Source organism: Arachis stenosperma, chromosome 10 (genome assembly GCF_014773155.1).
Source record: "Arachis stenosperma cultivar V10309 chromosome 10, arast.V10309.gnm1.PFL2, whole genome shotgun sequence".
Lineage (NCBI taxonomy): Eukaryota > Viridiplantae > Streptophyta > Magnoliopsida > Fabales > Fabaceae > Arachis > Arachis stenosperma.
Window position 1 is genome coordinate 134025964 of NC_080386.1, and position 25976 is coordinate 134051939.

The 25976-nt window shown below is 35.0% G+C and overlaps 4 protein-coding genes, 2 long non-coding RNA genes and 1 pseudogene across 9 annotated transcripts; 3 read left to right on the forward strand and 4 right to left on the reverse strand.

Annotated features, from left to right (window-relative positions):
- The first annotated feature begins 391 nt into the window (after positions 1–391).
- LOC130958117 (uncharacterized) lies at positions 392–4346 on the forward strand. Its single transcript, XM_057885017.1, has 7 exons — positions 392–628; positions 934–1875; positions 1981–2168; positions 2245–2501; positions 3147–3237; positions 3363–3579; positions 4083–4346. Exons 4-7 carry the CDS (start codon positions 2377–2379, stop codon positions 4298–4300), a joined length of 651 nt encoding a protein of 216 aa, XP_057741000.1. The 5' UTR covers positions 392–628; positions 934–1875; positions 1981–2168; positions 2245–2376; the 3' UTR covers positions 4301–4346.
- Positions 4347–4725: 379 nt separating this feature from the next.
- Positions 4726–6282, forward strand: LOC130958116 (protein DMR6-LIKE OXYGENASE 2-like). The gene is made up of 3 exons (XM_057885016.1): positions 4726–5386; positions 5535–5862; positions 5935–6282. The coding sequence occupies exons 1-3, from the start codon at positions 4944–4946 to the stop codon at positions 6193–6195; spliced, it is 1032 nt and encodes a 343-aa protein (XP_057740999.1). The 5' UTR covers positions 4726–4943; the 3' UTR covers positions 6196–6282.
- A 211-nt stretch (positions 6283–6493) lies between these two features.
- On the reverse strand, positions 6494–8181 carry LOC130957853 (pentatricopeptide repeat-containing protein At1g12620-like; annotated as a pseudogene).
- A 184-nt stretch (positions 8182–8365) lies between these two features.
- On the forward strand, positions 8366–9907 carry LOC130958113 (protein DMR6-LIKE OXYGENASE 2-like). The gene is made up of 3 exons (XM_057885014.1): positions 8366–9003; positions 9103–9430; positions 9521–9907. The coding sequence occupies exons 1-3, from the start codon at positions 8543–8545 to the stop codon at positions 9773–9775; spliced, it is 1044 nt and encodes a 347-aa protein (XP_057740997.1). The 5' UTR covers positions 8366–8542; the 3' UTR covers positions 9776–9907.
- A 196-nt stretch (positions 9908–10103) lies between these two features.
- LOC130958120 (uncharacterized) lies at positions 10104–12816 on the reverse strand. Its single transcript, XR_009077329.1, has 3 exons — positions 10924–12816; positions 10729–10835; positions 10104–10637 (listed from the first exon to the last, which is right to left on the reverse strand). It is a non-coding gene; the product is annotated as an uncharacterized LOC130958120 (long non-coding RNA).
- Positions 12817–14887: 2071 nt separating this feature from the next.
- Positions 14888–19052, reverse strand: LOC130958121 (uncharacterized). 2 transcript variants are annotated; one of them, XR_009077330.1, is made up of 5 exons: positions 18516–19052; positions 17981–18176; positions 17500–17773; positions 15794–15871; positions 14888–15355 (listed from the first exon to the last, which is right to left on the reverse strand). It is a non-coding gene; the product is annotated as an uncharacterized LOC130958121 (long non-coding RNA). The 2 variants fall into 2 exon arrangements; XR_009077331.1 differs by having other exon boundaries at positions 14888–15435.
- Positions 19053–19596: 544 nt separating this feature from the next.
- LOC130958123 (putative disease resistance protein RGA1) lies at positions 19597–24801 on the reverse strand. Of its 3 annotated transcripts, none has more exons than XM_057885023.1 (6): positions 21291–24801; positions 21042–21202; positions 20860–20923; positions 20349–20394; positions 20155–20260; positions 19597–20063 (listed from the first exon to the last, which is right to left on the reverse strand). In XM_057885023.1, exon 1 carries the CDS (start codon positions 24735–24737, stop codon positions 21309–21311), a length of 3429 nt encoding a protein of 1142 aa, XP_057741006.1. In that variant the 5' UTR covers positions 24738–24801; the 3' UTR covers positions 19597–20063; positions 20155–20260; positions 20349–20394; positions 20860–20923; positions 21042–21202; positions 21291–21308. The 3 variants fall into 3 exon arrangements, with proteins under 3 accessions (XP_057741006.1, XP_057741007.1, XP_057741005.1); XM_057885024.1 differs by having other exon boundaries at positions 20199–20260; positions 21025–21202; XM_057885022.1 differs by having other exon boundaries at positions 21025–21202.
- Positions 24802–25976: the final 1175 nt, after the last annotated feature.

Sequence of the window (25976 nt, forward strand, 5' to 3'; positions counted from 1 at the left end):
TTTGTTTAACGAATTAACGTTGCATATTTTGCCAACACTTCACCACCTACTCACCATATACAAACAAAAACACATGTCTAGGTTCAATGCATCAACACACATCAAATTTTACACTACACTAACACCAATCCTTATTGGATTTTGAAGCCATATATTAATTGATCATCACTCTTCAGTTCATCACATACTACTAATCAAGATACCTATCTCATCTTCCTCGCTGAAAAGAATTGGATTCACAGATTTGGAAAAGAAGCTACGCACCTGACTCATTCTTTTGCGGCGCAAGTCTTTGATAAAGATGTACTAAATATTTTTCTGGATTTGAACTCGTCACGTGATTTCTGCAGATCCTCTTTCACTGTCCAGAGAGTGAACTAAGACAAACCCTAATCCTAAATTCACTTTTTCCCTCCTGAATTTCGGAGTTTCCATGGCGAAGCAGAAGCAAGTCGCTCCTGAAGACTCTGACGACGAATCGCAGGTTCCCAGGCCTCAGCCCGAACAAGAAGATAGCAGCGAGGAAGAAGAAGCAGCAACTTCATCTGACGAGGACGAAGACACAGACGAAGGCGAAGATGAACGTGAGAAACACGTGCTGGTTCCCAGGAAGCCTCAACCGCAAAAGGTTTTCAAACCCTCGTCATCTTCTTTTAAACCTTCTCCAAAGTTGAAGTCTCAACCTTCGGCTTCTGTCAGTCAAACCAAATTCGGGTCAAAGCGCACAGCCGAAAGCATCAAGGAGCCGATGGCGTGATGCTCATGTGCCTTCTTCCCACGTTTTGGTTGGTTCGAGTGGTCGATACTGTTTTCGGCTGCGAGCTTTGACCCGGATTTAGTTTGACTGATATTGCAAAGACTGGAAGGGAGCTCTCTAATTTAGGGCAATGATAAATATCTAAACATGCTTAACCCTATATGTTTGCAATGCAGGTGTTTACTATTGGGCCGATAAATAAAAATTGATGCAGGCCCAAATCAAAATATATATTCAGCTTTTGTTGGAAATAAACATCTATTATTGAACGTGTAAATAGTGTATTATGATGTTTACCTTCACTTTAGGAGGGAAAATGAAAAACATAAGCCAGATTTATAAATGGTTTCTCTGGTTATTTGGTTTTGCATTGGTCAATGCATTGGTCTTGTTCTATACAGAAAATATTATAGATTTATCCTTTTTCTAGTTCCAATTCTCAATGTTCAGGATTAGCATCCTATGATTAATGAATTCTGACTTATTATTTTCATCTCTGTTCTTATGGGATACACTGATCTTCATTCTCTTGGCTTAGTGTTTTGTGCTGTGATTTGACCTTTATGAATTATGGGTGTGGGATAGCCGGATAGGGATACAAGTATACAATAACTAGTTTACTAATTGTATCTATATTTAAACAACTCCTAAAATCTAAATTTCTTGAATCTCTGTTAATAGTTTCACATATGGTTTAACAATGACTAATAAGGTTTATATGATGGAAACACAGTATTCCTTAAATTTTCTTTCAGTCATGTCTCTATTAAAGTAGCATAAATTTCTGCACACCGAGAAAAGCTTTTCTGCACAGTATCTATATTTAAACAACTCCTAAAATCTAAATTTCTGCACACCGAGAAAAGCTTTTCATTGTGTGTGGAAGATGTGGCCTTTTTCTGTTTTCTTGCATTTTGTTCCGAGTCTTTGAATACTTTAATAACATCATGAGGGACACGGTTGCTTTGGATCATATAAATTTTTTCCTGTGTAACTGCTACTAATATGGATAATGGCTGTGATCCCTGATCACTAGGCTTGAGAATTCAGCATCAAACCTTGCAGGATCCGTACAACAAGGTGGGCCTCCAGGTTCTAATGCAACTTCCCTATTAGAGGTTTGAAATACTCATGCCAATCTTCTGATGATATTTGTAAATCGTTATCATTTGTCACTAGTTAGTAGTTACATAGTTACACACTATGTATTTGTTGTGTTACAGACTGGAAAAGCTTTTACTGCAAAGGGAATGCAAATGCTTGAATATGTTGGTAAGGAGACAATGGAACTGGAATTGATGTTGAGAAGCCTAATACAGAAGGTGGAGAACAAAAAGATGAGGATCAATTATTAGAGGAAGTGACATTTGATCGATGCTTTTACATTTATGGAGGTCCGGAGCAGTTGGAGGTAAACCTTAATGATGTTGAATTTGGTCGTTTAGATTTTGCTTTTTGGAAAATCATTTCACATGCAATACTCTCAGGAACTGGAAGCTCTGTCTAGTCATTATGCCCTGTTGTTTAACCGAAGAAAAGCAAAGTTATCAGCAGAGCAAAAGTCTGTATATGATGGGAAACTGAAAGAGGTCCAACAAATTTTTAATTTGAGTACTGAAATGGATGGAAGCAGTGCTGATTTAAACAAAGGAAAGACAGTAAAGAGAGAAAATGAAGGAAGCGGTGATGAGAAGAAGAATTTACATGATTCAAGTGTCAACAAGGCTGCTGAAATGGCTGCAGGGTAACTTAATCATTCCATGATATTAATATTGTGTTTAATCTTGATGCATTAACAGTGTAGAAATGTTGCCCTGTCGTCCTATTAAATTCTTTGGTTGATCAGACCATTAAAGTAGCGGGTAAGAAAAAAAAAATAGAAAAAGGACTTGAAAAAAATATTTGTGTGAAAAAAAGAAGTAAAATGAAATTACAAATGTACTTCATGGAAGTAGGGTAAGAAAAAGAATTTGTCATACACATAAACATCTTGGAGAAGTGTAACATCCCAAAATTTTTGGAATCTAATTCTAATTAAGATTACTTTATTAAATTAGGGATGATTATATTCTATATTTGTTTGTTAATAATAATTAAAGTGGTCCTTCAGAAATACACAACGTTGCTAATTTGAATGTTTGGAAGCGCAATAATATTAAGCACAGACTGAAGATCATAGGATTATTGAAAGCGGGCCAAGGAATTTCTATTGCTTCTTGTATATGACTTTATAAAAAGCACTCTTTTGTGTTACCCCTCCTAATTAGTTCTGGTTTTTTATTCATTTGTGTTCACTGCATAAGTATGCTTGCCATTTTGCCCTATTGATTGAGGAAGCCTGCTTTGATTTGTTAATGTATGTGATGAATCCTGTTGCATTTTTTTGCAGTTTTACGAATGTGTTGGCTGGGCTAGCTGTTAATGATATAATTCAGAGAACTACTGGAAGATTAGAATCTCTTCATTCTGAGGGAGTTCATGTATGCGAACATACTCTTGAATTTGGTGTCAGAATTTGAATATCATCTATAAAATTCAGTTTTCCTTTTTCATTTGTGTTTATTTTATAAGTGAGAAAAATCAAATTTGCTGCTTTCCTTTGCAGAGACTATCTGAAATGTGCTGTTTTTCAGTTTCTCAACTTCTAATGCTTGGCAAATCCATCATTTCTTGTGCCAACAAAATCGAGGATGGAGAAGTTGATGAAAATAAGGTGAACATTGAGTGGCCTGAAGATGTTTCTGCCAAAGCCAAGATCATAAGGTTAAATGCCCAGACAATGATAGGATACGTGGAAGCAGTTTCGAACAGTTTTATTACAGGTTTGTTTCCTAAAAATAATTAAGGCCTGCTTCTAACTAGAAAATAGTAAAGCATATATTTTTTTTAAAGAAATAGATATGTCCATATATCTTGGACTTCTGTTTCTGTTTTGATATGAGATATTAATATTAATTATGAAATATAAAAAGATATGGCAAAACTTATACCCAAGACTGTTTTATGTAAAAAATGAACATGTTTGTTTGCGTAAACATTCTCGTTAGATACCAAAAGGAGTTATGTTTAATCAGAGCCTGTTTGTTTTTGCCGTGAGGCCTTGTGAAACGGATGTGTCCATAGAACCTCCTGACATTTGTTTGCAAAAGTAATGTTAGGAATGCCACCAACAGCGTTCTGCAGTTTAATCAAGCAAACTATTCGCTGATTTGATTGTGATCACAATTACATTGTTTCTGTTATATTATCATAGTCTAGTAGTTGCTTACGGAGTCAGTCTTACGAAGTTATGCTTATCATTTTGCACTTTTGATGCATTTGTCAGGCATATCTGATGTAACCGAGGCCTATCAAGCTGCCATTAAAGTTGTTACTACTCCCGCCGAGTCTCGTACGGATTCTCCCCAAAAATCAGTCCCGGAAAAAGCCACCACTTTCTCTGAACACCTTCGAGCTGATCAAGCCACAGCAATAAGCAAAATCCAGGACGGGTTGCAGTTTCTTGCACACGTAGTCATCTCAACCTCCATGAATGCTGCTTGAGAACCCCCATGTTTTTATTTGTAAATATTCACGGTTTAATTTGATAAGAGACACCACTCCACTATGTTCATTGATGGTTATATGTTACTCGGTTCACTCTTAGCCTAGTATCTGTACCTGGACAAATTTGTCCTTATAAATTCATTGGAACAGCATTTTCTTTTTTATTCTTTAATTTAGGGATTTTAGAAATGCTCACTGTTCATCAATGCGCTTTGAGGTACGTGATTTATATAATCATGTAATAAAATGGTACATTAACTATATATGTAGCAGCTACATTTGGAACACAAGCAATTTTTATTTACACAGCTTATGTGATGTGTTGACTAGTGATGCACGAGTGTTAACTTGTGTATGAATAAGGGTCTAATTTTTGTTTATTTACCTTATTTATTTTGGTGATTCAATTGGAATCACTCATCATATAATGTTCACGAGAAATTTGAGGTTGAAGTATGGCCCTACCATAATTTTGTCCACATTTGTACCCAGATACATGTCCACATTCGATGTATCTGAAGACAACCCACGTACGATGATGCTAAACAGGAAGAAATCTATACAGTAAACATTTGTGTTTATCTTATTAACTGCTAAGTGATAACACAAATCAGAGCAAGTGTGCGGTGAGAGAAGAGACATGGGAGACATAGACCCAGCTTTCTTACAATCCAAAGAACACCGTGCCAACAACCACAAGAAGTTGGTGGAAGTTGTTGAAATTCCAGTCATAGACATGTTGCAAAGCAGAGAAGAACTTATCTCCAAGATTGGAAGGGCATGCGAGGAGTGGGGATTCTTCCAAGTAACCAATCATGGGGTTTCCTCTGAGGTGAGCTCAAGAGCAGAGGCTGCTGCGAAGATGTTCTTCGAGCAAAGCACGGAGGAGAAGAGGAAAGTGAAACGAGATGAAGTGAATTCCATGGGGTACCATGATGGAGAGCATACGAAGAACGTAAGGGATTGGAAAGAGGTGTTTGATTATCTTGTTCAGAACTCAGCACAAGTTCCACTCATTGAGTCCCATGAAAAAGAGCTCAGGACTATTACCAACCAATGGCCTCAATCCCCTCCTGATTTCAGGTAATCCAAAATTTCAAAACAAGATAATAATAATCTTTGTGATTAAGAATTTGTTAGGTGTTTTACTAACTTAGATTGCTACATTTAAAAACTATAATTAGATGTAAACATGTTCTGTATTCTTAGATTGAAGATGATGTTTGATCAGGGAAGCATTGGAGGAGTATGCAAGGGAGGTGGAAAAGCTAGCATACAAGTTGTTGGAGCTGATTTCATTGAGCTTGGGATTGGCTGGTGACAAGTTCCATGGTTGCTTCAAGGACCAGCTAAGCATGGTGAGGCTCAATCACTATCCTCCGTGCCCGTTCCCTGATCTAGCTCTCGGTGTCGGCCGCCATAAGGATAGCGGTGTCTTAACCGTGCTTGCCCAAGATGATGTTGGAGGCCTGCAAGTTAAGAGAAAATCAGATGGTGAATGGATCCCAGTTACACCAACCCCAGGAGCATTTATCATCAATGTTGGGGACATGGTTCAGGTAAGAGTCTAAATTAAGATAATTGTTTTTCAAATCCATTTGATTGATTGAATATGTATGCTTGTGACAAAGGTTTGGAGCAATGACAAGTATGAAAGTGTGGAGCACAGAGTGGTGGTGAACACAGAGAGAGAAAGGTTCTCCATTCCATTCTTCTTCTGCCCATCTCACAAGGTTATGGTGAAGCCTGTGGAGGAGTTGGTGAATCAGAAAAACCCTCCAAGGTATAGAGAATACAACTGGGGTCACTTCTATGCTCACAGAAACCGCACTGATTTCAAGAAGCGTGATCTGGAGAATATCCAAATTTATCACTTCAGAATTTTGGATTAGGAGTAGTAATTTCATCTATGTAAATTGTGTTTCCTACTTTTCAAAAATAGTCCATAAATAAATTTAGAATTAAACCTTCCTTTTAAATGTTTTGTTTACCTATTTCCATAGTAAATAATAACTTAATAAGATAACATATGTAATTATGTATTCCTTCTTTTAGTGTCCAATTTTTTTCCCCTAAACTACTAATTTTTAGAACAATAAAAATTTACTGTTACAAAAGAGAAAGCATTTTCTATTTCTCTTATAAATATAACTCCCAATATTTATATTAAAAGAAAAACTATCATTCTTTTCAAACAATTTTCTGCACAAATTCTTGAAAAACATTCTCTCCTTTGTGCGTAGAGGGGTAATCTACAAGCAACTCCATGGTTGTAGCATTTGCTGCAAAACCTTTGTCTTTCATAATCTGAAAATATTTTATTGACTTGAGAGCAGCATTTCGTCGTAGTAATCCTTGGATGAAGACATTATATGTGCAGCTATCTGGCAAGCAGCCATGCTCTTCCATATTCATCAGCAACTCTTCAGCATCAATCAGAAGTCCTTCCCTACATAGACCTTGGATCATTATTGTATAAGTATATAGATCAGGATTCAAGCCTTATGCTGGAAGACAAGAGAAGAGTTCACACGCATCATTCAGTTTTCCAGCGCGGCACATCCCATCGAGCACCACATTGTAAATTTCAATATTAAGATCCAAATTATTCTTCTCAATTTCTCGAAACAATGATATTGCATCAGAAGACAAGTGACATTTGAATAGGCCATCCAATATAGTGGCACAGCTTGATAGATTAGGATATTGACCAAATTTGTGCATTGTAAAAAACAATTCTTTAGCAGCTAACGGTTTACCCACTTTGCAAAATCCATGGATAAGAGTATTCCAAGTCACAACATCCAGCTTTAAACCTTTCTTGATCATTTCATCCAAGAGATAAATAGCCTTATTAATCCTTTTGATATCCCATGTTATTCATGTGGTCAACAATCCAAATAGCATAATCCACATTGCCTTGAGTACAAAGACCATTAACAATGGTGGTAAATGTGACCACATTGGGCTCCAAACCGATTTTGAACATCATCCCCACCACAGAGAAGGCAAAGGGAGTGTGATTCAAACGGCACAGACAATTGACAACAATATTGAGTGTACAGATATTAGAATTGAGTCCTAAGGAGAAAAAGTGTTTGATTAACGAAATGGCAGCTGTGTAATGCTTCATCTTAACAATAGAGCTAAACAATAAATTAAAGTCCTTCACAGATGGAAAAGGGTTTACGGAAACCATCTTGTGAAAGAGATGCAAAGCAGAATCAAGGTTTTGGAGATTCCTAATAGAATATAGGAGATGGGTTCTGTCTTTAATGGCATCAATATCAGTGGTATAAGAGAGAATAATGGGAAAAACGAAGGGTTTGGGAAAAACGAAGTGTGATTTTTTACCATTTATTTCATAGGTGAGACTAAAAATAAATATAAAAGAAAAATCATTTAAGGGTAAAAGACTACACTTTACTTTTTAAAGTAAAATTCAAACTTTAGAGGATCTAAATATCAGAGTACTAAATTTACTTCTATTACTTTTAAAAAGTTAAAAAAAAAAAAATTAACGGCCCGCATGATTGAAAAGTAGTACTAATCGCATAGTATCAATAATGAGTTTAAATATATATAATCTCAAAGTTAAATGCGTTTTTAATTTATCTTTTTAGTTTTCTTATGATTAAGTATTTTATCAAAAGTTAAAACTTTTTATTCTCTTTATTACGATTTTTGCTGTAGTCCAAATTAGACCAATTTTCAGTAATAAAATTGTATAACTTTGACCAAACAAAATGCGTTCTTAATTTTGATCAATTTTCTATTAAATTTTTAATAAAATAATTTATTATTGTTGCTTAAAACATGCACACTTACGTCACAGGCTCACAGACTAACAAAGTTTGAATGTAGACAACCTTTGCCATGCATGTGCACACGTCACACCCAACTAAGAAATTTCCAAATCCAAAATCATAATGATTCTCAACGATATCGTGCAGCCTTCTCTAATCTCTACTCTATAATTCTGTGTTTCTTTCTATCTTCATTTTTTCCTTTGTTTTGTTTAACGAATTAACGTTGCATATTTTGCCAACACTTCACCACCTACTCACCATATACAAACAAAAACACATGTCTAGGTTCAATGCATCAACACACACAAAATTTTACACTACACTAACACCAATCCTTATTGGATTTTGAAGCCATATATTAATTGATCATCACTCTTCAGTTCATCACATACTACTAATCAAACTAAAGGAATTAGCATAATTAATTAGAATGGGAGAGGTGGATCCAGCTTTCATCCAAGACCCAGAACACAGGCCAAAGCTATGTTTCAGTGAAGCAGAAGGGATCCCTATGATTGACCTCTCCCCATCAAGAGAAAAAGACCCTTCTGCCCTTGATAGGCTTGTGAAGGAAATTGGCAGTGCATGCAAAGAGTGGGGGTTCTTTCAGGTAATCAACCATGGGGTCCCACTTGATCACAGACACAAAGTTGAAGCTGCAGCTAGAGAGTTCTTTGGTGAGAGCAAAGAAGAGAAGAACAAGGTTAGAAGAGATGCTGTGAAAGTGCTTGGTTACTATGACACAGAGCATACCAAGAATGTTAGAGATTGGAAAGAGGTCTTTGATTTCTCTGTTGAGGAACCTACCTTGGTCCCTGCTTCTCTTGATCCTCATAATCAAGATGTCACTCATTGGCATAATCAGTGGCCTCATTATCCACCATACTTGAGGTTATTCATTATTATTTTAAGAAATAACTAAACTAAGATTAAAAGGCCTTAGCACATAGCATTGATTAGTCTCATATTTATAACCCTTTTGTTGTACAGAGAGGTATGCCAAGAATATGCTAAGGACATGGTGAAACTAGCATTGGAGTTGATGGAACTTATTGCTCTGAGCTTAGGTTTGCCACAGAAACGGTTCCATGAGTTCTTCAAAGACCAAACAAGCTTTATAAGGCTGAACCATTATCCACCATGCCCTTCACCACACCTTGCTCTTGGAGTTGGTAGGCACAAGGATTCTGGTGTGCTAACCATTCTTGCTCAGGATGATGTTGGTGGCCTTGAAGTGAAGCGAAAATCTGATGGCGAATGGGTTCGGGTTAGGCCTACTCCTAATGCTTATATCATTAATGTTGGTGACATGATTCAGGTACTAATTCACTAATATTGAGTCAAAGTGATCTTGAATATTGATCTGAATAATTAGAAATAATGTGGTGTTGTGTATTGTTGCACACAGGTTTGGAGCAATGAAGCATATGAAAGTGTTGAGCATAGAGTTATGGTGAACTCTGAGAAAGAAAGGTTTTCAATTCCATTCTTTTTGAATCCTTCACACTACACCATGGTGGAACCATTAGAGGAGCTGGTAAATGAGAACAACCCTGCCAAATACAAGCCTTACAACTGGGGCAAATTTTTAGTCACTAGAAAGCGCAGCAATTTCATGAAGCTTGATGTTGAAAATATTCAAATTTATAATTTCAAGGTTTAGATGAAGAGAGGGATTATGGAAAACATGTTATGCTTCATTTACTTAGAAATAAGCAATGCTAATTTAAATTTATTACTTGTCTTGAATAAAAGTAGCACTCTTGAAAGTAAATCAACAAATTTGATAACCACAGCATTGCTTTGTCTACGCATTAGTTTGAATCTCATGGCAAGTACAATACTTATTTCAAGGAAATATAATGACACGGCTTTAATTTTATAATGTTCACAATGCAAGCAGTAGTAACAGGCTTTCAAACCATGTTTGTTAATAAACAGCATCTGCATTTAACACAAGGCACAATTAATTGTTTGAGTACAAATAGATATCAGGAATTATTAAATTCATTCAATGAAAATGAGTGTATGTTACAATAAGAGCAGTACTAATAGAGCTTTGAATTGTGATAATCCTCGTTTTCGATAGATAAAGTGTGCTTCCAAAACAAAAGAGAAACGCAGTAGGTGATACATCAAAGTTTATGATATCACATCACAGATCATAGAACAACATACACAAAAATGGGAAGTTTGAACAATAAATTCCCGTACAATAAGCCTATCTCAATGAACACACATGCCAATTCATACCCAACCTCTTATTACCATGTTGCGTCTCTAATAGCCACAACCATATTACATAATCACCAACCTGAAATCAAATGTAGGAAAATCTTTCACATGAAGCAAGAAATAAAGAAATCTCCACTGTGCCTTGAAATAACCAAGCCAGCAACTCTACCCGCTCCCTTCGGCATGGCCATCAGGAGGGGGAGACGCCACAAAACCATATATGGATCCAACTAGTCACGTAATCGTTATCACATGAAGCCAGATAATGCTCTTGCTTGAACGGCAAATTTCTGGGGAAAACATATAGAAAATGTAAATTATACCAAATTGACACATCCAGCTAAATGATGGATATAAACCAAAAAATGGGAAAGCACATACAATTATAAACAAGGAAAATGAAGAGGCAATATGAGAATCCAAACACAATAATCTTCTAAGAACTGGTGCTCTATTGGATAGCGAGTTATATGTCATTTGCCCAAGAACTGCAAGCAATAATCAAAACATTCTCAACTATGAAACAAAATTTAAAATATATCAGTTGATAGGTTTCTGATAGCAAAAGAAATTGACCTTTTTCTTTCTCGGCAAATATTGCAAAGACTGGAAGGGAGCTCCAACTAAATTAAGAGAGGTGATGACATCAGAGGTGTTCCACACCAAAAGCAGAACAAGTAGTTCAATACCAACAACATTTATCTCAATCCATCTCTGATACATCTTCTGGAAATAATCTACAATGCAAACCAGAATAAAAACCGATAATCAAAAAGTAGGACAACTATTCGTAAGAATCCACAAATAATTCAAGAGCAATACATATCCAAGTAATTCAAGAGCAATACAACTCAACTCGATCTTAAATCATTCCACTTTAAATGATCTTCATTCCACACGTCATCGAGCACAAGCATATAATTTTGCCCATTCAATGCTTCTCGCAACTTCTGTTGTAGGGCCCTAATGAGTCACACCACCAGCATCCTTCTTCAAAGACTCCAGGATCTTCTTCAAAACAGTTTTCACCTCGAAATTTTCTAAAACGCACAGCCATATATATTTCTGAAAGAGGTTCTGGTCTTTAGCAGCATTGTACACGAGCTGAGCAAGGGCTGTCTTGCCTAAACCCCCATACCAACAACAACAATTAAAGAAACATTTTGGTTCGGATGGGTTTGCTTCAGCAAGTTAACAATGTCACTTTTATTCTCTTCCCTTCCAATTATCTCTGATTGCAAAACGGACGAACTTGTTTCCCTCCAGCCACACTCATCTTGCTTAAGAATTACCGAACTCCGATTCAGGTTCAACTTAGACATCTCTTCAGCGACATTATTAAACTCCTTTTGAATATTCTCAATCTTACGAGCTAACTTAGCACGGAAAAGAATTGGATTCACAGATTTGGAAAAGAAGCTACAAACCTGACTCATTCTTTTGCGGCGCAAGTCTTTGATAAAGATGTACTAAATATTTATCTGGATTTGAACTCGTCACGTGATTTCTGCGGATCCTCTCTCACTGTCCAGAGAGTGAACTAAGACAAACCCTAATCCTAAATTCACTTTTTCCCTCCTGAATTTCGGAGTTTCCATGGCGAAGCAGAAGCAAGTCGCTCCTGAAGACTCTGACGACGAATCGCAGGTTCCCAGGCCTCAGCCCAAACAAGAAAATAGCAGCGAGGAAGAAGAAGCAGCAACTTCATCTGAGGAGGACGAAGACACAGACGAAGGCGAAGATGAACGTGAGGAAACACGTGCTGGTTCCAGGAAGCCTCAACCGCAAAAGGTTTCCAAACCCTCGTCATCTTCTTCTAAACCCTCTCCAAAGTTGAAGTCTCAACCTTCGGCTTCTGTGAGTCAAACCAAATCCGGGTCAAAGCGCGCAGCCGAAAACAGTATCGACAACAGGAACCAACCAAAACGTAGGAAGAAGGCACAGGAGGATCACGCCGTCGGCTCCTTGATGCTTGATGATATATACAAGCCAGACAATTTATGCTTGATGGTATATAGAAGCCAGACAATTTATGTTTTACGTGACATGCTTGAAAGAAGAAAAAGAGATGAACAAGAAGAAGAAATAAAGTGTCCGAGAATTTGGGGATTTAGGGATAAATCGGAATCTTAGAAATTACTATGGATATTTGCGTGAATCTCAGGAATGACTATGGGTATTTACTCTGATACATTTGCCCGAATCAAATTCGACCCCTTCATCGCGAAAACAGGAAGGAACCCTATAAATACGTTGATGAATTTTACGATTTTATGAAGGGGTCAAATTTGATTCGGGCAAATGTATCATGCATACAATTGAATGATAAGATCCGCCGGCTGAAGAAGTTTGAGAACAACCTAAAAAAAGAGAAGAACGCACAAGTTGGAAGCACTTCAGTTGGGAAAGAATGTTTGGGGCCACGATGGCCGTGGCGGTGAAGCAGTGAGCAACAAAACTGCGAAAACAAATACACCCAATCTCCTATAATAAATACTAGAGAAGTGCCCGTGCGATGCACGGCTATCATAATTATAATGAAAAATATTTAATATTTTAAATATTATTAGATTAAAGACTTGATATAGACTTTTATATATATATATATATATATATATATATATTAAATTAGATCATAAGAATAAGAATATGTAATTTTACTTTTTGAAAAAATTGCAAAAGTAAATAAAATTAAATAAAAAATATGACTTAATTATAATAAATACATTATAATATAATTATATAATTAAATTGTAAACAAAATAATTTAATATTAAAGTCTCGTATAAAAAAAAGTTTACGAATCAATACAAATACTAAAAAAATCTAAAGCTAAAATACAACCCAATTTGCATTACAATAATAAAGTTATTTTTTTTTTCAAATAATGAAAACTATACAAAATAATCCCATAATTTTCATTATTTTTTAATTTTTACATTTGTTTCAAAACTTTTATGTACTAAATTCATTGTTCTTTAATTTTTCTCCTTTTTAAGACCAAAAAAAACTTTTAAAAACTTCGATACCAAAAGCTCAAATGCTGAAAAACAGTTTCAAATAAAAAATGATTAAAAATAAACAATCATATTCAATCAAACAAAATTGCTATAAGATAAAAATGATTATCCTTTCTTAGTCTTTATATGACTACTTGGACATATAAATATGAAATGAATTTTCATCAATTTTTTTCCTTCAAAAACGAAGAGCAAATATTCTCACACATCAAAGCTAATAGGGTATGTTCTTAAGAAGATTAACTTCCTATTATCAGTTATTTTTTTTTATTGAAAAAAGATCTAAAACCATGATATTTGGATTCAAAGCACTTACTAAAAGGCACGAACAAAGTGAAAAGTAATTTCACATATATGTACATAACTTTTAATCAAAAGAGTCGCAAGATACCAAAAATATTATAAAAGATTGACATAAGTATTAAATCAGAAGGAAGATGAGAATAAAATTTGAGTTTGTGATTTAAATAAAAATACGTTAACCAACTACCGTACTCCATAAAGAAAAAGATTTAACCATCTATCTTCATTACTTCAAAGAAACATGCTTATATAATTATGGAAAAATGACAAAATATATCGTGTATTGTCGTTGTATGTGAACAAAAATAAATAAAGCTAAGTATCACATCATGCAATATTATTAAAGACCTCTGTTAAATACTACATTTAAACTTTATAGTACTGCTGTTGGACATCAAACTATTGTTTTGAATAAGCATTATAATGCCTCTTTTTTATTTGATTAAGAATTATAATACCTCTTTTTTTATTTGACCCTTGATAATGTAACAAATAATTGTTCCAACTTGTATGCTTTGCAGAACTCTTTCTAACCATTGTCAAACTTGACATTACCTTATAAACAAATGTTGTCAAACTCTTTACTGATGATGGTTTTAATGAAACAATATTGTTGCTATTAAGTTGAGGAACTTCAACAAAAAGCAAGGCTTTATGTGAAAATTGTTTACCAAAAAGACCAATATTTTCAAACTATTCTAATTAATAAAAATGTATAAATTCCTCATTAATCATACCTTGAGAAATACTAAAAAAAAAAGATGTTAGAGAAATATTTATTTAATATTAATTAATAATCATATTTATTATAATTATTATTAGTAGTAAACAAAAGATAACATGAAAGAAAGGGTTTCTTAATTTTTTAAGCTGATTCAAAAACTGATAGTTACACCAAGTCATAAACTGATGGATACACTAAGTCATCAATATCTCCATAAAAAGATGTGAACTATGAAGTTAAAAACTCGATGAGAAGGAGATTCCATAAGAACTTGGTATGCATTCTTCCTGTAATGTGGTTCCAACTTCCAAATGCCCTTTTAATTGATTAGAAGAATTTAAAGGCCCATTTTAGAGCCATTATTGAAGTGTTTTAAGTTAAAATGATTAAGTTAGTAATTATTAGAGGACCAATCACATCTATCTATACTTTATCAATATCAAAATAAAGGTGTAAAATTAAACATGTAAAAAAATGTGCAAAATTAAGCAGGTAAAACATTTAAAATAATAGAACTACTTAAAAAAGTTTGACTGCATATTATAAGTTACCACTCTATCTTTGGTTAGATCATGAAAAACAGGCTAAGATAACTTCAAACATAATCTTCTAGTACAAAAGGGAATATAATCATCACTTCAAGAGCTTCTGTCCAGCTTACCAACAATAAAATCTAACAGGTCTACTTCCTTCAATTAATCCTTAATTGACATTTGAATGGAATTCAACAATGCGAGCAGCTTCAAGCCAAAACTCCTACTGCTGAAAATTATCTTAGTATAAGAGTTGGGTGCCCTTAGTGGCTCCAAAACTTTTGCAGCTTCCTCTACATGGTCTTGTCAGATACCAACACTCCATTTTCCTTCATTCTCGGCCCTCTTTTCAAAACATCCAACATGAGGTTATTCAATTCTTTACAATAAATGTGCACAGCAGAACTCCCATCACCTTCAGGGTCCTTCTAAAAGTATTAGATGAAGTTGTAAGGTTAAAAGTGAGCGATGTTGGTATGGCTATGCTATAGAATCCATATCAACCAACCTAGAAACACATCTAAGAATGAGATATAAAATTAATCATGAAAAATAACAACAAAATTCTTATAATTATTACTACTCTCTAGCCACAAAGCTTAGTTTTTTGTATTTAGCATAGCAACAAATAGCATTAAAGCTTGTGGCACACAATAGACAACAAAAGTACCCCATTCCAAAAATCATGAACAGAGTAATGATATCCAAAGAAAAAAAACAATTATGTAATACTTTTTCCTCAAAAAAAAATCAAGAATCGATATAAACCTAATCAACAATAAAATTTAGATTCTTCCAAAGAACCATCACACATAAATATGAAAAGAGCCATAGTTGATGAGAACTAATCATTGAATTAAACTTACTCATTATTCATGATGCTCCCTAATATGACGTGATAAATACTCCGCTACTCTATCAAGTTGTGTCAATCTAAAGACAGCCTACATTAAAAATTAGAGACCAAGAGGCATCTTATCAAAAGAGTTGACGTTGTGGACCAGAATTAACACTAAATTCAAAATCAGAAGAAAATAATGAACAATAGGAACATGAAAAAGAAAAATTACTGAATAGCAATTATGAAAATACCTTATATATAATATGTTCAAAATAGTGGTGATACTAACATTTACATCACTATTAGGAAATGAATCAAAATTTAACTCCAACACCTCGATGCGTAAAAAAACTCTTCAAACAAATACTAAAATTGAGAAGCAATAAAATTAGGCCATTCCTCAAAGAGATTGGAATTCAAAACCATCAAGTTTGACCTTTTGTCTTTCTATAATCAACTAATGAAATTATTAATATCATATAAAGGGTCAAATGAATTTGGAAAAAAAATAGAAAAAGCAATAGAAGGGAAGCTAGAAACTTGATAACCTACATGTGCCAAAAATTGGTCAAAAACAGATTCAACATATAATCAATTATTCTGTTGAACTATTTTAAGTTGTATTATATGACATTGCCAAAAGATAACTTGTTATGGTATGTCTTAAATCTTAACCGAAAGTTATTGCTACAACTCCAACCAATAAACAAATTATTTTTCACAACTGTGGTAAGTAGTTTCCATGTCTAGCTAACCACCGGAGAAGACAAAAAAAAGTCGAAGGCTTATATGACTTTGGATATACTGTATAGATATCAAAATAGTAATCAAGGCAAATACTTACTCGAACGTTATACACGAAGTAAATCGTTCACTGTGATAAGAGAGAAAAACTAAAAGCACCAAGAATATTTTCTAGACACTATTTTAATTATGTAAAAAAATAAAAAGAAAAAAAGAGATGAACGTGGATTTTTCTTCAAAAAGAATTAAGTTTATAAGTTAAACAAACTCATAAACATAGTCCAAAAAGACTCATAAACATTAAGGACAGCCAAAAAAATAGAGTTCAAGAAAAGACTATGAATTTATGATGAACAAACCATCCAAAGTTAAGACTTAAAAGAAAGGCATTAACCAATCATATCAAAAGTAATTGGTATCACCATTTTATTTTCTAGACTTGAAAGTTGCAGGGCAACAATAAGTGGTTCAATCTCAACCATGTCAAAAAATGGGAATTTAGTTCATCAACAAATTTTCTAAAGACGGTGAATCTAAGCATAGTATGTCTATAATTAACACTTGATGATTAAAATGGAGTGTGTCGTTGCCATATGTACAACATAACTTGGACTTGTTTCACTTCAAAATCTTGTTCAAATGCATAATATAAAAATTGTAGTCCATAGGATAATACTATTTTCACGAATAAGCTTTAATTATGAATGAAAAGATATATACGCATAATATCTCAGATACAGCGACAAAGGAGAATTTCCTCTAAGAAATTAACACAGTTTTAGAAGGGAAAAGACCCAAAAATTGAGAATTGAAACTACCACCCTGAAGAGTGAAGAACATATCCAAACTTGAGAGGAAGGAGGATATATAAGGTAATAATAAGTAGAAGTATAATAATAAGCAAAAGCAAAAAACAAATTTAAGCAATTGAACAAATTGAACAAAAAAAGAACTAATAAAAACACAATAGAGTGGGTGGATGCAAACCTTCCACAGTAGCTACACAGCAGGACCTTCTTTTGCCTTAGTTCCTAAATTACTCTGAAAATACAAAAGCCAAGACATCAAAAACTAAAGGAAAAATGAATACTTCATGCTGCATTACTTTGAAATCTGATTTGGTTTTCTATATTGGATGTAAATTGAATATAAGAGGGAAAGAGGTTAATGAAATTTAGGCGAAATGCAAATAGAATCCTGGCAACAACAATGAGGTTCTGGATTTTCTGCATCAACAGCTCCACACCAGACAAAGACGCGTCTGCACAACATCAGTAACATTTCAAATCTTACCGAAATTAGAACATATACATCAGATCAAATAATAAGGAACACACTTAACTTCATCATAGAAGGTACAGTTTATATAAAAAAATAATATTAAAAAAAAAATAAAGAGGAGTATGAGTAGGGATAAAATTAGAAATCTTATATATACTTTCATTTGAAGAAGACAACGACTACTTACATAAGCAGAGCATACAGAATCATCGCACCAAGACCGTTGCTGGTCGCTTCCGGTGCTGCAACTGACTTCTCTTCCGTGCCGTGTTATCGCCATCCGAATCATCTCAGCCGCACCAAATTGCATGCCCATTGTTGTAGACGCCAGTATGCATCTCTCGCTCCTCCATGTCGTGTCTCTACTTCATTCCTCTACTTCCCTGCAACAAACACCGTGCCATAATACCATCAAGAACTCTCCGCTTGACAAAAGAACAAAAATATAAGAAAAAAAAGTGATGCAGAGATATATATAGATCTAGGAGAGAAAGACATGAGAGAAGATAGAGAAAGAAAGACGGTTATGGTCAGAAGAAAATCGAAAGTTGATTATCTTAGAGATGGATTGAATGCTTGATAAGGTTGTGCATATTTAAAATTAAAATTTGAATTTCAAATGACATGCAGATTTAGTTGGAATTAAAATTTGAAAAAACTGTAAAAGGACAGACATCAGGAAGTCTTGAAATTTGAAAATGAAGATGAATAGGGAAAATAACCTGTTGTGCTCTCTTTCATAGTGTCACTGCATGTGTTCTATGTGGCCGCGCGACTTAGTACTTTCCATCGATTTGTTCTCTTCCGCCGCTGCCTCCTCCGTATCTATCACCACATCCTCGATGACCACCACAAACTCCACTGCACCCACTACAACACCACCGCCATATTATGATCCACCACCATAGCAGTCGCAACCTCATCCACCGCCGTAACTCTGCCTTGGTGCGTACATGACGTCTAATCTCCACCTCCAACTTAAATTAAGAAGATTATACAAAAACAGAATCAGTGAACGGAGGAGGAAAAAAGGAAGAGGAACTGAAGGTGAAGAAGGTGAAGGAGAAGAACCGAAGAAGAGGAGGAAGAAATAAAACTGAAAACAACGAATGGAGAGAATTCCTTTCTTAATTTTGATTTTGAATTCAAAATTTGAAATTTGAAATATCAGGTTGTGTACATGTAAAGCAAACGGAGAAAAAGGGGATAGAAAACTCAGGCACAATGTTCAGAGGAGTAGTGAAAATGTGGAATGAGGATGGTTTGATAATGGGGTGTTAACTGTGTTATTGTAATAAAGATCATAAATTAAAAATTTGAAAAAAATCGTGAGGATGCCACGTAGGATTAATCACTATGGCATAAACCTTCTTTTAAAGGATTGTTATAGGATTCAAATATATTAAATAATATTAATTAATATTAATTATATTCTAACAGATACTAAGAGTATTTTATAGGTTTTTTTTTAATAAAAAAGCAAATTTATATGTATTTTGAGAAAAAAATTTTTGCAATTTAGGAATTAATTTTTTTTCCATATCTATTTAAATAAAATACCCTGTATACATGTGCTACCTATGGACTATGTGCAAAAACGTGTGAGAAAAGCACCTCATTTTGTTGAACTGTGAGTGTGTAGTATTCAGCCTAAAGAGTAGAATTGAATTGTGATAATCCTCGTTTTAGATAGATAAAGTGGAGGAAGTTTAGGATTTAACTAGCAAATAAAAAATGAATAATTTTATATAATCTTACACTATTAAAAACATCAATAATAACTAATTAATGGTTATGAATCATAATATTTAATAACCCCGTAACACTCCTCAAATAAAGTGTGCTTCCAAAACAAGAGGAAAACCCAGTAAGTGATACATCAAAGTTTAAGATATCACATCACAGATCATAGAACAACATACATAAAAATGGGAAGTTTGAACAATAAATTTTCGTACAATAAGCCTATCCCAATAAACACTCATGCCAATTCATACCCAACCTCCTATTACCATGTTGCGTCTCTAATAGCAACAACCCATATTACATAATCACCAACCTAAAATCAAATGTAGAAAAATCTTTCACATGAAGCAAGAAATAAAACAATCTCCACTGTGCCTTGAAATAACCTACCCAGCAACTCTACCCGCTCCCTTCGGCATGGCCATCAGGAGGAGGAGATGCCACAAAACCATATATGGATCCAACTAGTCATGTAATCGTTATGACATGAAGCCAGATAATGCTCTTGCTTGAACGGCAAATTTCTGGGGAAAACATATAGAAAATGTAAATTATACCAAATTGACACATCCAGCTAAATGATGGATATAAACCAAAAAATGGGAAAGCACATACAATTATAAACAAGGAAAATGAAGAGGCAATATGAGAATCCAAACCCAGTAATCTTCTAAGGACGGGCGCTCTGTTGGATAGTGAGTTATATGCCATTGCCCAAGAACTGCAAGCAATAATCGAAACATTCTCAACTATGAAACAAAATTTAAAATATAACAGTTGATAGGTTTCTGATAGCAAAAGAAATTGACCTTTTTCTTTCTCTTAATCCTCTCTGATACTTCTTCTAGAAATAATCTACAATGCAAACCAGAATAAAAACAGATAATGAAGAAGTAAGACAGCTATTCATAAGAATCCATAAATAAATTTAATTTTACATGTCACTAAAATATTAGGAAAAAAATAGTCTTGCTTTATGCATTGTGCAAACTAAATATATGGTGTTACCTTGATGTAAATATTCATCATAAGCAACAAAACAAAACAAATTGAATTTCTTATCAAACAATTATATTGTTGCTTTGGAGTACTCAACCTTTCAATATTGCTAAATTGAGTTCATAACTCATTATTCTTCTTCTGTATTTTCTGTTTTCTCCACTTATTTCTAAGACAAGTTTGCTAGTACATTCACAAAGAGAATTATTTATATCAAGTTCCAGAAAGTCAGAGATACTGCTGTATACATCACTTACGTTCAGAAATGGAAACGTGGGATAATCAACTCTAAATAGTTCGAATCACATAAATGGTTATTACCTAAATAAGTTTGAAGCTAATGGTAATTGGCTGGTAGCTGAATGTAACTTCCTTTGCATGCTACCTAACCAAGAAAATAAACTGCATTTAAATATTAATTTCATAAATTTAATGAGGAAGAATAAAACAAAATGCTTTAATTGAAAAAAATGAAATGGACAATACTTTAATCAGTGTTGTACCCAAAGGAGGAACTGGGTCAGAATTTGACCATCTTGAGGATTCAACATTTTGCAAAATGGAATGATGAGACCAAATATTTGTATCTTCCCATTGAAGCAGCAGGCATCGGCCTATTGAAATTTGAAAGTATGGCAAGAAGAAAATGATTTGCAAGAATCCCCTGCATCAAGTAAAATTAGAAATTTAATGTGGGTTTCAGATATATTGCATTTGTAATGAAAATGAAAAAAAGCAAACAATGTTATTACCTTTTGAGGGGATCAATCTCAGTATATGTCTATGTTTGGGATGTGAGCAATCTTGGCCCGATCTTCTCCACTTTCAGCGCGGTATTTGCACTTTAGGATTGGACAATAGCTGATCTGTAGTGAGTGTATGTTGGTAAGGCAACGCTCAGCTTCATCCAATGACTCTAATTTAGGGCAAAAGCTAATCTTTAAAAGCCTTAGTGAATGGAGGTTGCCAATCTGCTCTGGTAAAGCCTTCATGTTCCGACAACGGGAGAACATGATTGTCTGCAGAGAAGAGAGCGCATGAGGAGGACCACGACCTTGTGTGTCTTTCCAGAGGTCAAGCTTGTCGTCATTGAAACTAATCTCCAACTCTTGAAGTTGAGAAGGAAGATATTGCAAGTGTCCTGACAGAATCTGAATGGCTGACGATCCACTAAGGTCGAGACTCTGGAGCGATGTGAGGTTTTTCATCCAGTCCTCTGCTATTGCTTCTATCCCTGTAACTTCCCTAAGGCACAAGCGCTTGAGATGAGAGAGAGGAGAGATGGATGAAGACTCATGCTTAACCATACATGTTTCCAACATCAGCTTCACGCTAATACCTCCTTGTAACTCCAACTTCTGATCGAGGTGTGGGAAAGAAGGCATGCAGGTCAAGTTTGGACAATAAACAATTTGGAGATGAGAGAGACGGGGAAAAGGAGGTAGAGAAAGATGGTTTTGAGTCTCATTTGCATTCTTATCATCCTCTAACATCTCCCATCCTCTCAGGTTCCTACAGAAAGAGATTTTGAGTTGCTCCAAAGATGGGAAGAACACATCACCAATATTTTCATAATAATCCATCCACTCCAGCGATTCCATATGATCAACCTTGAGCGCACGAAGACAAGGCAGTCTCTCCAAAGGTGGGAGTTGTTTGCAATTGGGAAGACAGCGGAGAGATATGCGAACAACATGAATTAGCGAGATAAGCCAATCTGAAAACCTCACTCCTGGAAAGCCATTCACATATAGTGATCTCAGATTCTGATGGGGACAAAGATTATCCAATAACACCAAGCTCTCACTCTTTCTTATTTCATATTCACTAGAATCAGAGCTCAGCCCCGATAATACAGAAGCGCTTATCCCCCCAAACTCAGAAGACCCCCATAACAGAGAAAGGTCTTGGATGTGTTTCTTTGATCTCATATTTGTCTCATGAGATTCCGATGCCGCATCCTTTACCAAATCCAAATTACTAATGGTCAATTTGCCTCTGAGGTCAACAAGCTCTTTCAGTTCATTCAATTTGCCACTTGTATCTTTTTCGTTATTCCCTACTACAAAGCTTGATAAGGATTGCAATGAAATCAATTTCCCCAATCCTACTGGCATGCCGTCTTCAAAGGCTTTACAATATTCAATGTCAAGCTTCTTCAAATTGATCAATTTTGTGATAATTTTTGTTGGAAAAACAAGTTTATTACAAAAAGTCAATATCAATGTATGTAAACAAATAAGATTGCCAACTGACTCAGGCAAACTAACTAAGGATCCACAACCTTCTACTTTTAATGTTTGCAAACAAACAAGATTGCCAATCGATTCAGGTAAACTAACTAAGGATCCACAACCTTCTACTTTTAATGTTTGCAAACAAACAAGATTGCCAATCGATTCAGGCAAACTTCTTAGATTTCGAGAGTATGAAAGATCAAGATATCTTAAATGTTTGACTTTATCAATGGACTTTGGTAGTTCAATCATAAAATGAAATGACAATTTCAAAGCACGAAGGCACTTCAGTTTTTCCATAAAAGAGAGTTTGGCCACAAAATTGGTATCAGTGTTGCAATTGATGATTGTCCGTAATTTGCAAACATCAAACACATCCAATGAACAATCGGTCCTAGTTTTAAATGCTACGTGCATGGGTCTTTCAACAATTCCTTTTCCCTCTGTATGTAAGTAACAATCATTTCCAGCGACCAACGTTGCAAGATCATGCATCAAATCATGCATTTTGAAGAACTCAATATGACCGTATTCATCTGTTGATGCATCCTGAAAGAATGACCTCATTAACAAAATCTTGACATATTGATTACCTACATCTTCCATAGATTGTGTTTCAATTGGACTTGCAAGATAACCTTGAGCCATCCACAATTGAATCAATTCATCCTTTTCAATTACCCAATCCTTTGGATATAGACAACAATAAGCAAAACATTGTCTTAGTTCAGGACGCAAGTTTAGGTAACTCAAATTTAGCACCGGCATGATACTCTTCTCTTCTTCGCATAACCTCCAAATAGCACCATGCAAAAGACTTGACCATTGATCAATTTCTTCAACCCTTGTCCGTAACAAGCCTCCTATTGTTTTGATCGCCAATGGCACTCCTTTACACTTCTTTGCAATTTCCTCTCCGATTGATTGCAATTCAGAGCTCATTCTGCTGGTATCTTCACCAAATGTCAGGTTGTTTAGCAATGTCCATGATTGCTCATCTGTCAAACCACTCAAAACATACGGCTCGTCAATACCCATTACTTTAGAAACCAATGTACTACGAGTCGTCACTAATAGCTTACTGCCTTGACCTCCGCACATCAAATGAGTTCTTAAATCACTCCACATTGAATGATCTTCATTCCACACGTCATCAAGCACAAGCATATAATTTTGCCCATTCAATTCTCCTCGCAACCTCAGTTGTAGGGCCTCTATTGAGTCACCACCAGCGTCCTTCCCCAAGGACTCCAGCATCTTCTTCAAAACAGTTTTCACCTCGAAATCTTCTGAAACACACACCCACATGTATTTCTGAAAGAGGTTCTGGTGTTTAGCAGCATTGTACACGAGCTGAGCAAGGGCTGTCTTGCCTAAACCCCCCATACCAACAACAGCAATTAAAGAAACATTTTGGTATGGATGAGTTTGCTTCAGCAAGTTAACAATGTCACTCTTATTCTCTTCCCTTCCAACTATCTCCGATTGCAAAACTGAAGAACTTGTTTCCCTCCACGCACACTCATCTTGGTTAAGAATGACCGAACTCCGATTCAGGTTCAACTTAGACATCTCTTCAGTAACATTATTAAACTCCTTTCGAATATTCTCAATCTTACGAGCTAACTTAGCACGGAAAAGAATTGGATTCACAGATTTGGAAAAGAAGCCACGCACCTGACTCATTCTTTTGCGGCGCAAGTCTTTGATGAGGACGTCATCAAGCAAGTCATCAGCATCATAGAGCACTTGTTTGAACCTTTTGATCCAGTGGGCAACAGTAGCATTCTGGCCTTGTTTGAGCTCAGCATCAGAAAGCACGACTTGGATGGATTCCAAAGTGGCCTTCAGCTTCTCAAGATCATCCATGACTCCATAGATCCTCCCGATTTCACGAAAGGCAGGTGAAGCAATCGTGTTGAAGAGTGAAGCGACAAAACCATAGGGGATATGTTCAGCCATCTCTCTCAAGTGCCAAAGGAAAAAGATGAAAGCAAAATGCAGTGTTTGAAGGAAGTGGTTGCAAGCAATGAGTGGAGACTGGAGAGTATGAGAACGTGGTGTTTATAAAATATAAGTGAAAAAGTACGCAAATGCTTGCCAGCTTTCACTGGGACTACTTTAGAATTATTGAGCTCCATGATAAGAAAACAAACGGTTAGGATCAATTGGACGTCAAATCTAACAAGATTATGAATTTAAATCCGTTAGCAAGTTTGTAAGGTAGTAAAGCGAAAAGATTCATTCTTAATTTTGTAACTTGAGTTAAATATCAAATAGATATTCGAAAAAAAGATATTATTATTAATAAAATAATCTCTAAAAAAATTTTAAATTTGACAAAACTACCAAACGGTAAAAAGATGACATAGAGAACTCCAATAATAATATAGAGCTCCGGCGACCCTCGTTTTCTTTTTAGTATTCGTTGCTACTTTTTCTTTAACACGTCGCTGCATTTTTTTCCGCCATAATAACTGCAGAAAAAGACCATCATGGCCTATAGCTGCACCTCGTTTTATCGCCGCTTCTTCTTCAGCACGTCGTTGTGTTCTTTTCGCTCCCTTTCCATCATGGCAGCACCTCATCGGGTTCTTGTGTTCGCCATTTTTTTTCTTCAACACGTTATTGCATTTCTTTTGCATCCCCTCTGCCATTGCAACATGTTACCACTGTGTTCCCTCTCCCATAGCTTCACCTCGCCACTGCGTTTCCTTCCACCAAGAAGAAGAGGGAAGGAGAAGAGAAAGACAAGAAACGTCGTCGGAGTTCTCTATCATCATTAGAGTTTCGATGGCCACATTAGAGTTTTTTGTTCATTCTAACGTCATCTTTTTATGATTGGGTGATTTTTTAAATTTTAAATCTTTTTGAGGCTATTTTGTTAATAATAAAAATCAGATACCATTTTTTTAATATAAAAATATTTCGAGTATTGATTTAATATTTACCTCTTTTAATTTTTATAAAATATGTGTTTTATTATTTTAATTTAAGTCTCACTTTATTAGTTATTACTTTATCAACTATTTTATTTTAGAGTATTTTAATTGCATTAGCTGATATTTTATTAGCTATAAACCCTACAATATTAAATATTTAAATGAGAATGTGTAAGTATAAGAATTTATAATAAAGAATTGTAAAACTACCAATAACAAATAAATGGGTTCATCTTCGCATCCCATCGATTCAACGTAC

Bases quoted from the DNA above. Each gene is read 5' to 3' on its own strand.
- LOC130958117 (XM_057885017.1), top strand. From the start codon at position 2,377: ATGGATGGAAGCAGTGCTGATTTAAACAAAGGAAAGACAGTAAAGAGA. The intron at 2,502-3,146 runs GTAACTTAATCA...ATTTTTTTGCAG, and splicing joins GCTGCTGAAATGGCTGCAGG to TTTTACGAATGTGTTGGCTG. The intron at 3,580-4,082 runs GTTTGTTTCCTA...TGCATTTGTCAG, and splicing joins TTCGAACAGTTTTATTACAG to GCATATCTGATGTAACCGAG.
- LOC130958116 (XM_057885016.1), top strand. From the start codon at position 4,944: ATGGGAGACATAGACCCAGCTTTCTTACAATCCAAAGAACACCGTGCC. The intron at 5,387-5,534 runs GTAATCCAAAAT...ATGTTTGATCAG, and splicing joins CAATCCCCTCCTGATTTCAG to GGAAGCATTGGAGGAGTATG. The intron at 5,863-5,934 runs GTAAGAGTCTAA...CTTGTGACAAAG, and splicing joins ATGTTGGGGACATGGTTCAG to GTTTGGAGCAATGACAAGTA.
- LOC130958113 (XM_057885014.1), top strand. From the start codon at position 8,543: ATGGGAGAGGTGGATCCAGCTTTCATCCAAGACCCAGAACACAGGCCA. The intron at 9,004-9,102 runs GTTATTCATTAT...TTTGTTGTACAG, and splicing joins CATTATCCACCATACTTGAG to AGAGGTATGCCAAGAATATG. The intron at 9,431-9,520 runs GTACTAATTCAC...TGTTGCACACAG, and splicing joins ATGTTGGTGACATGATTCAG to GTTTGGAGCAATGAAGCATA.
- LOC130958123 (XM_057885023.1), bottom strand. From the start codon at position 24,737: ATGGCTGAACATATCCCCTATGGTTTTGTCGCTTCACTCTTCAACACG.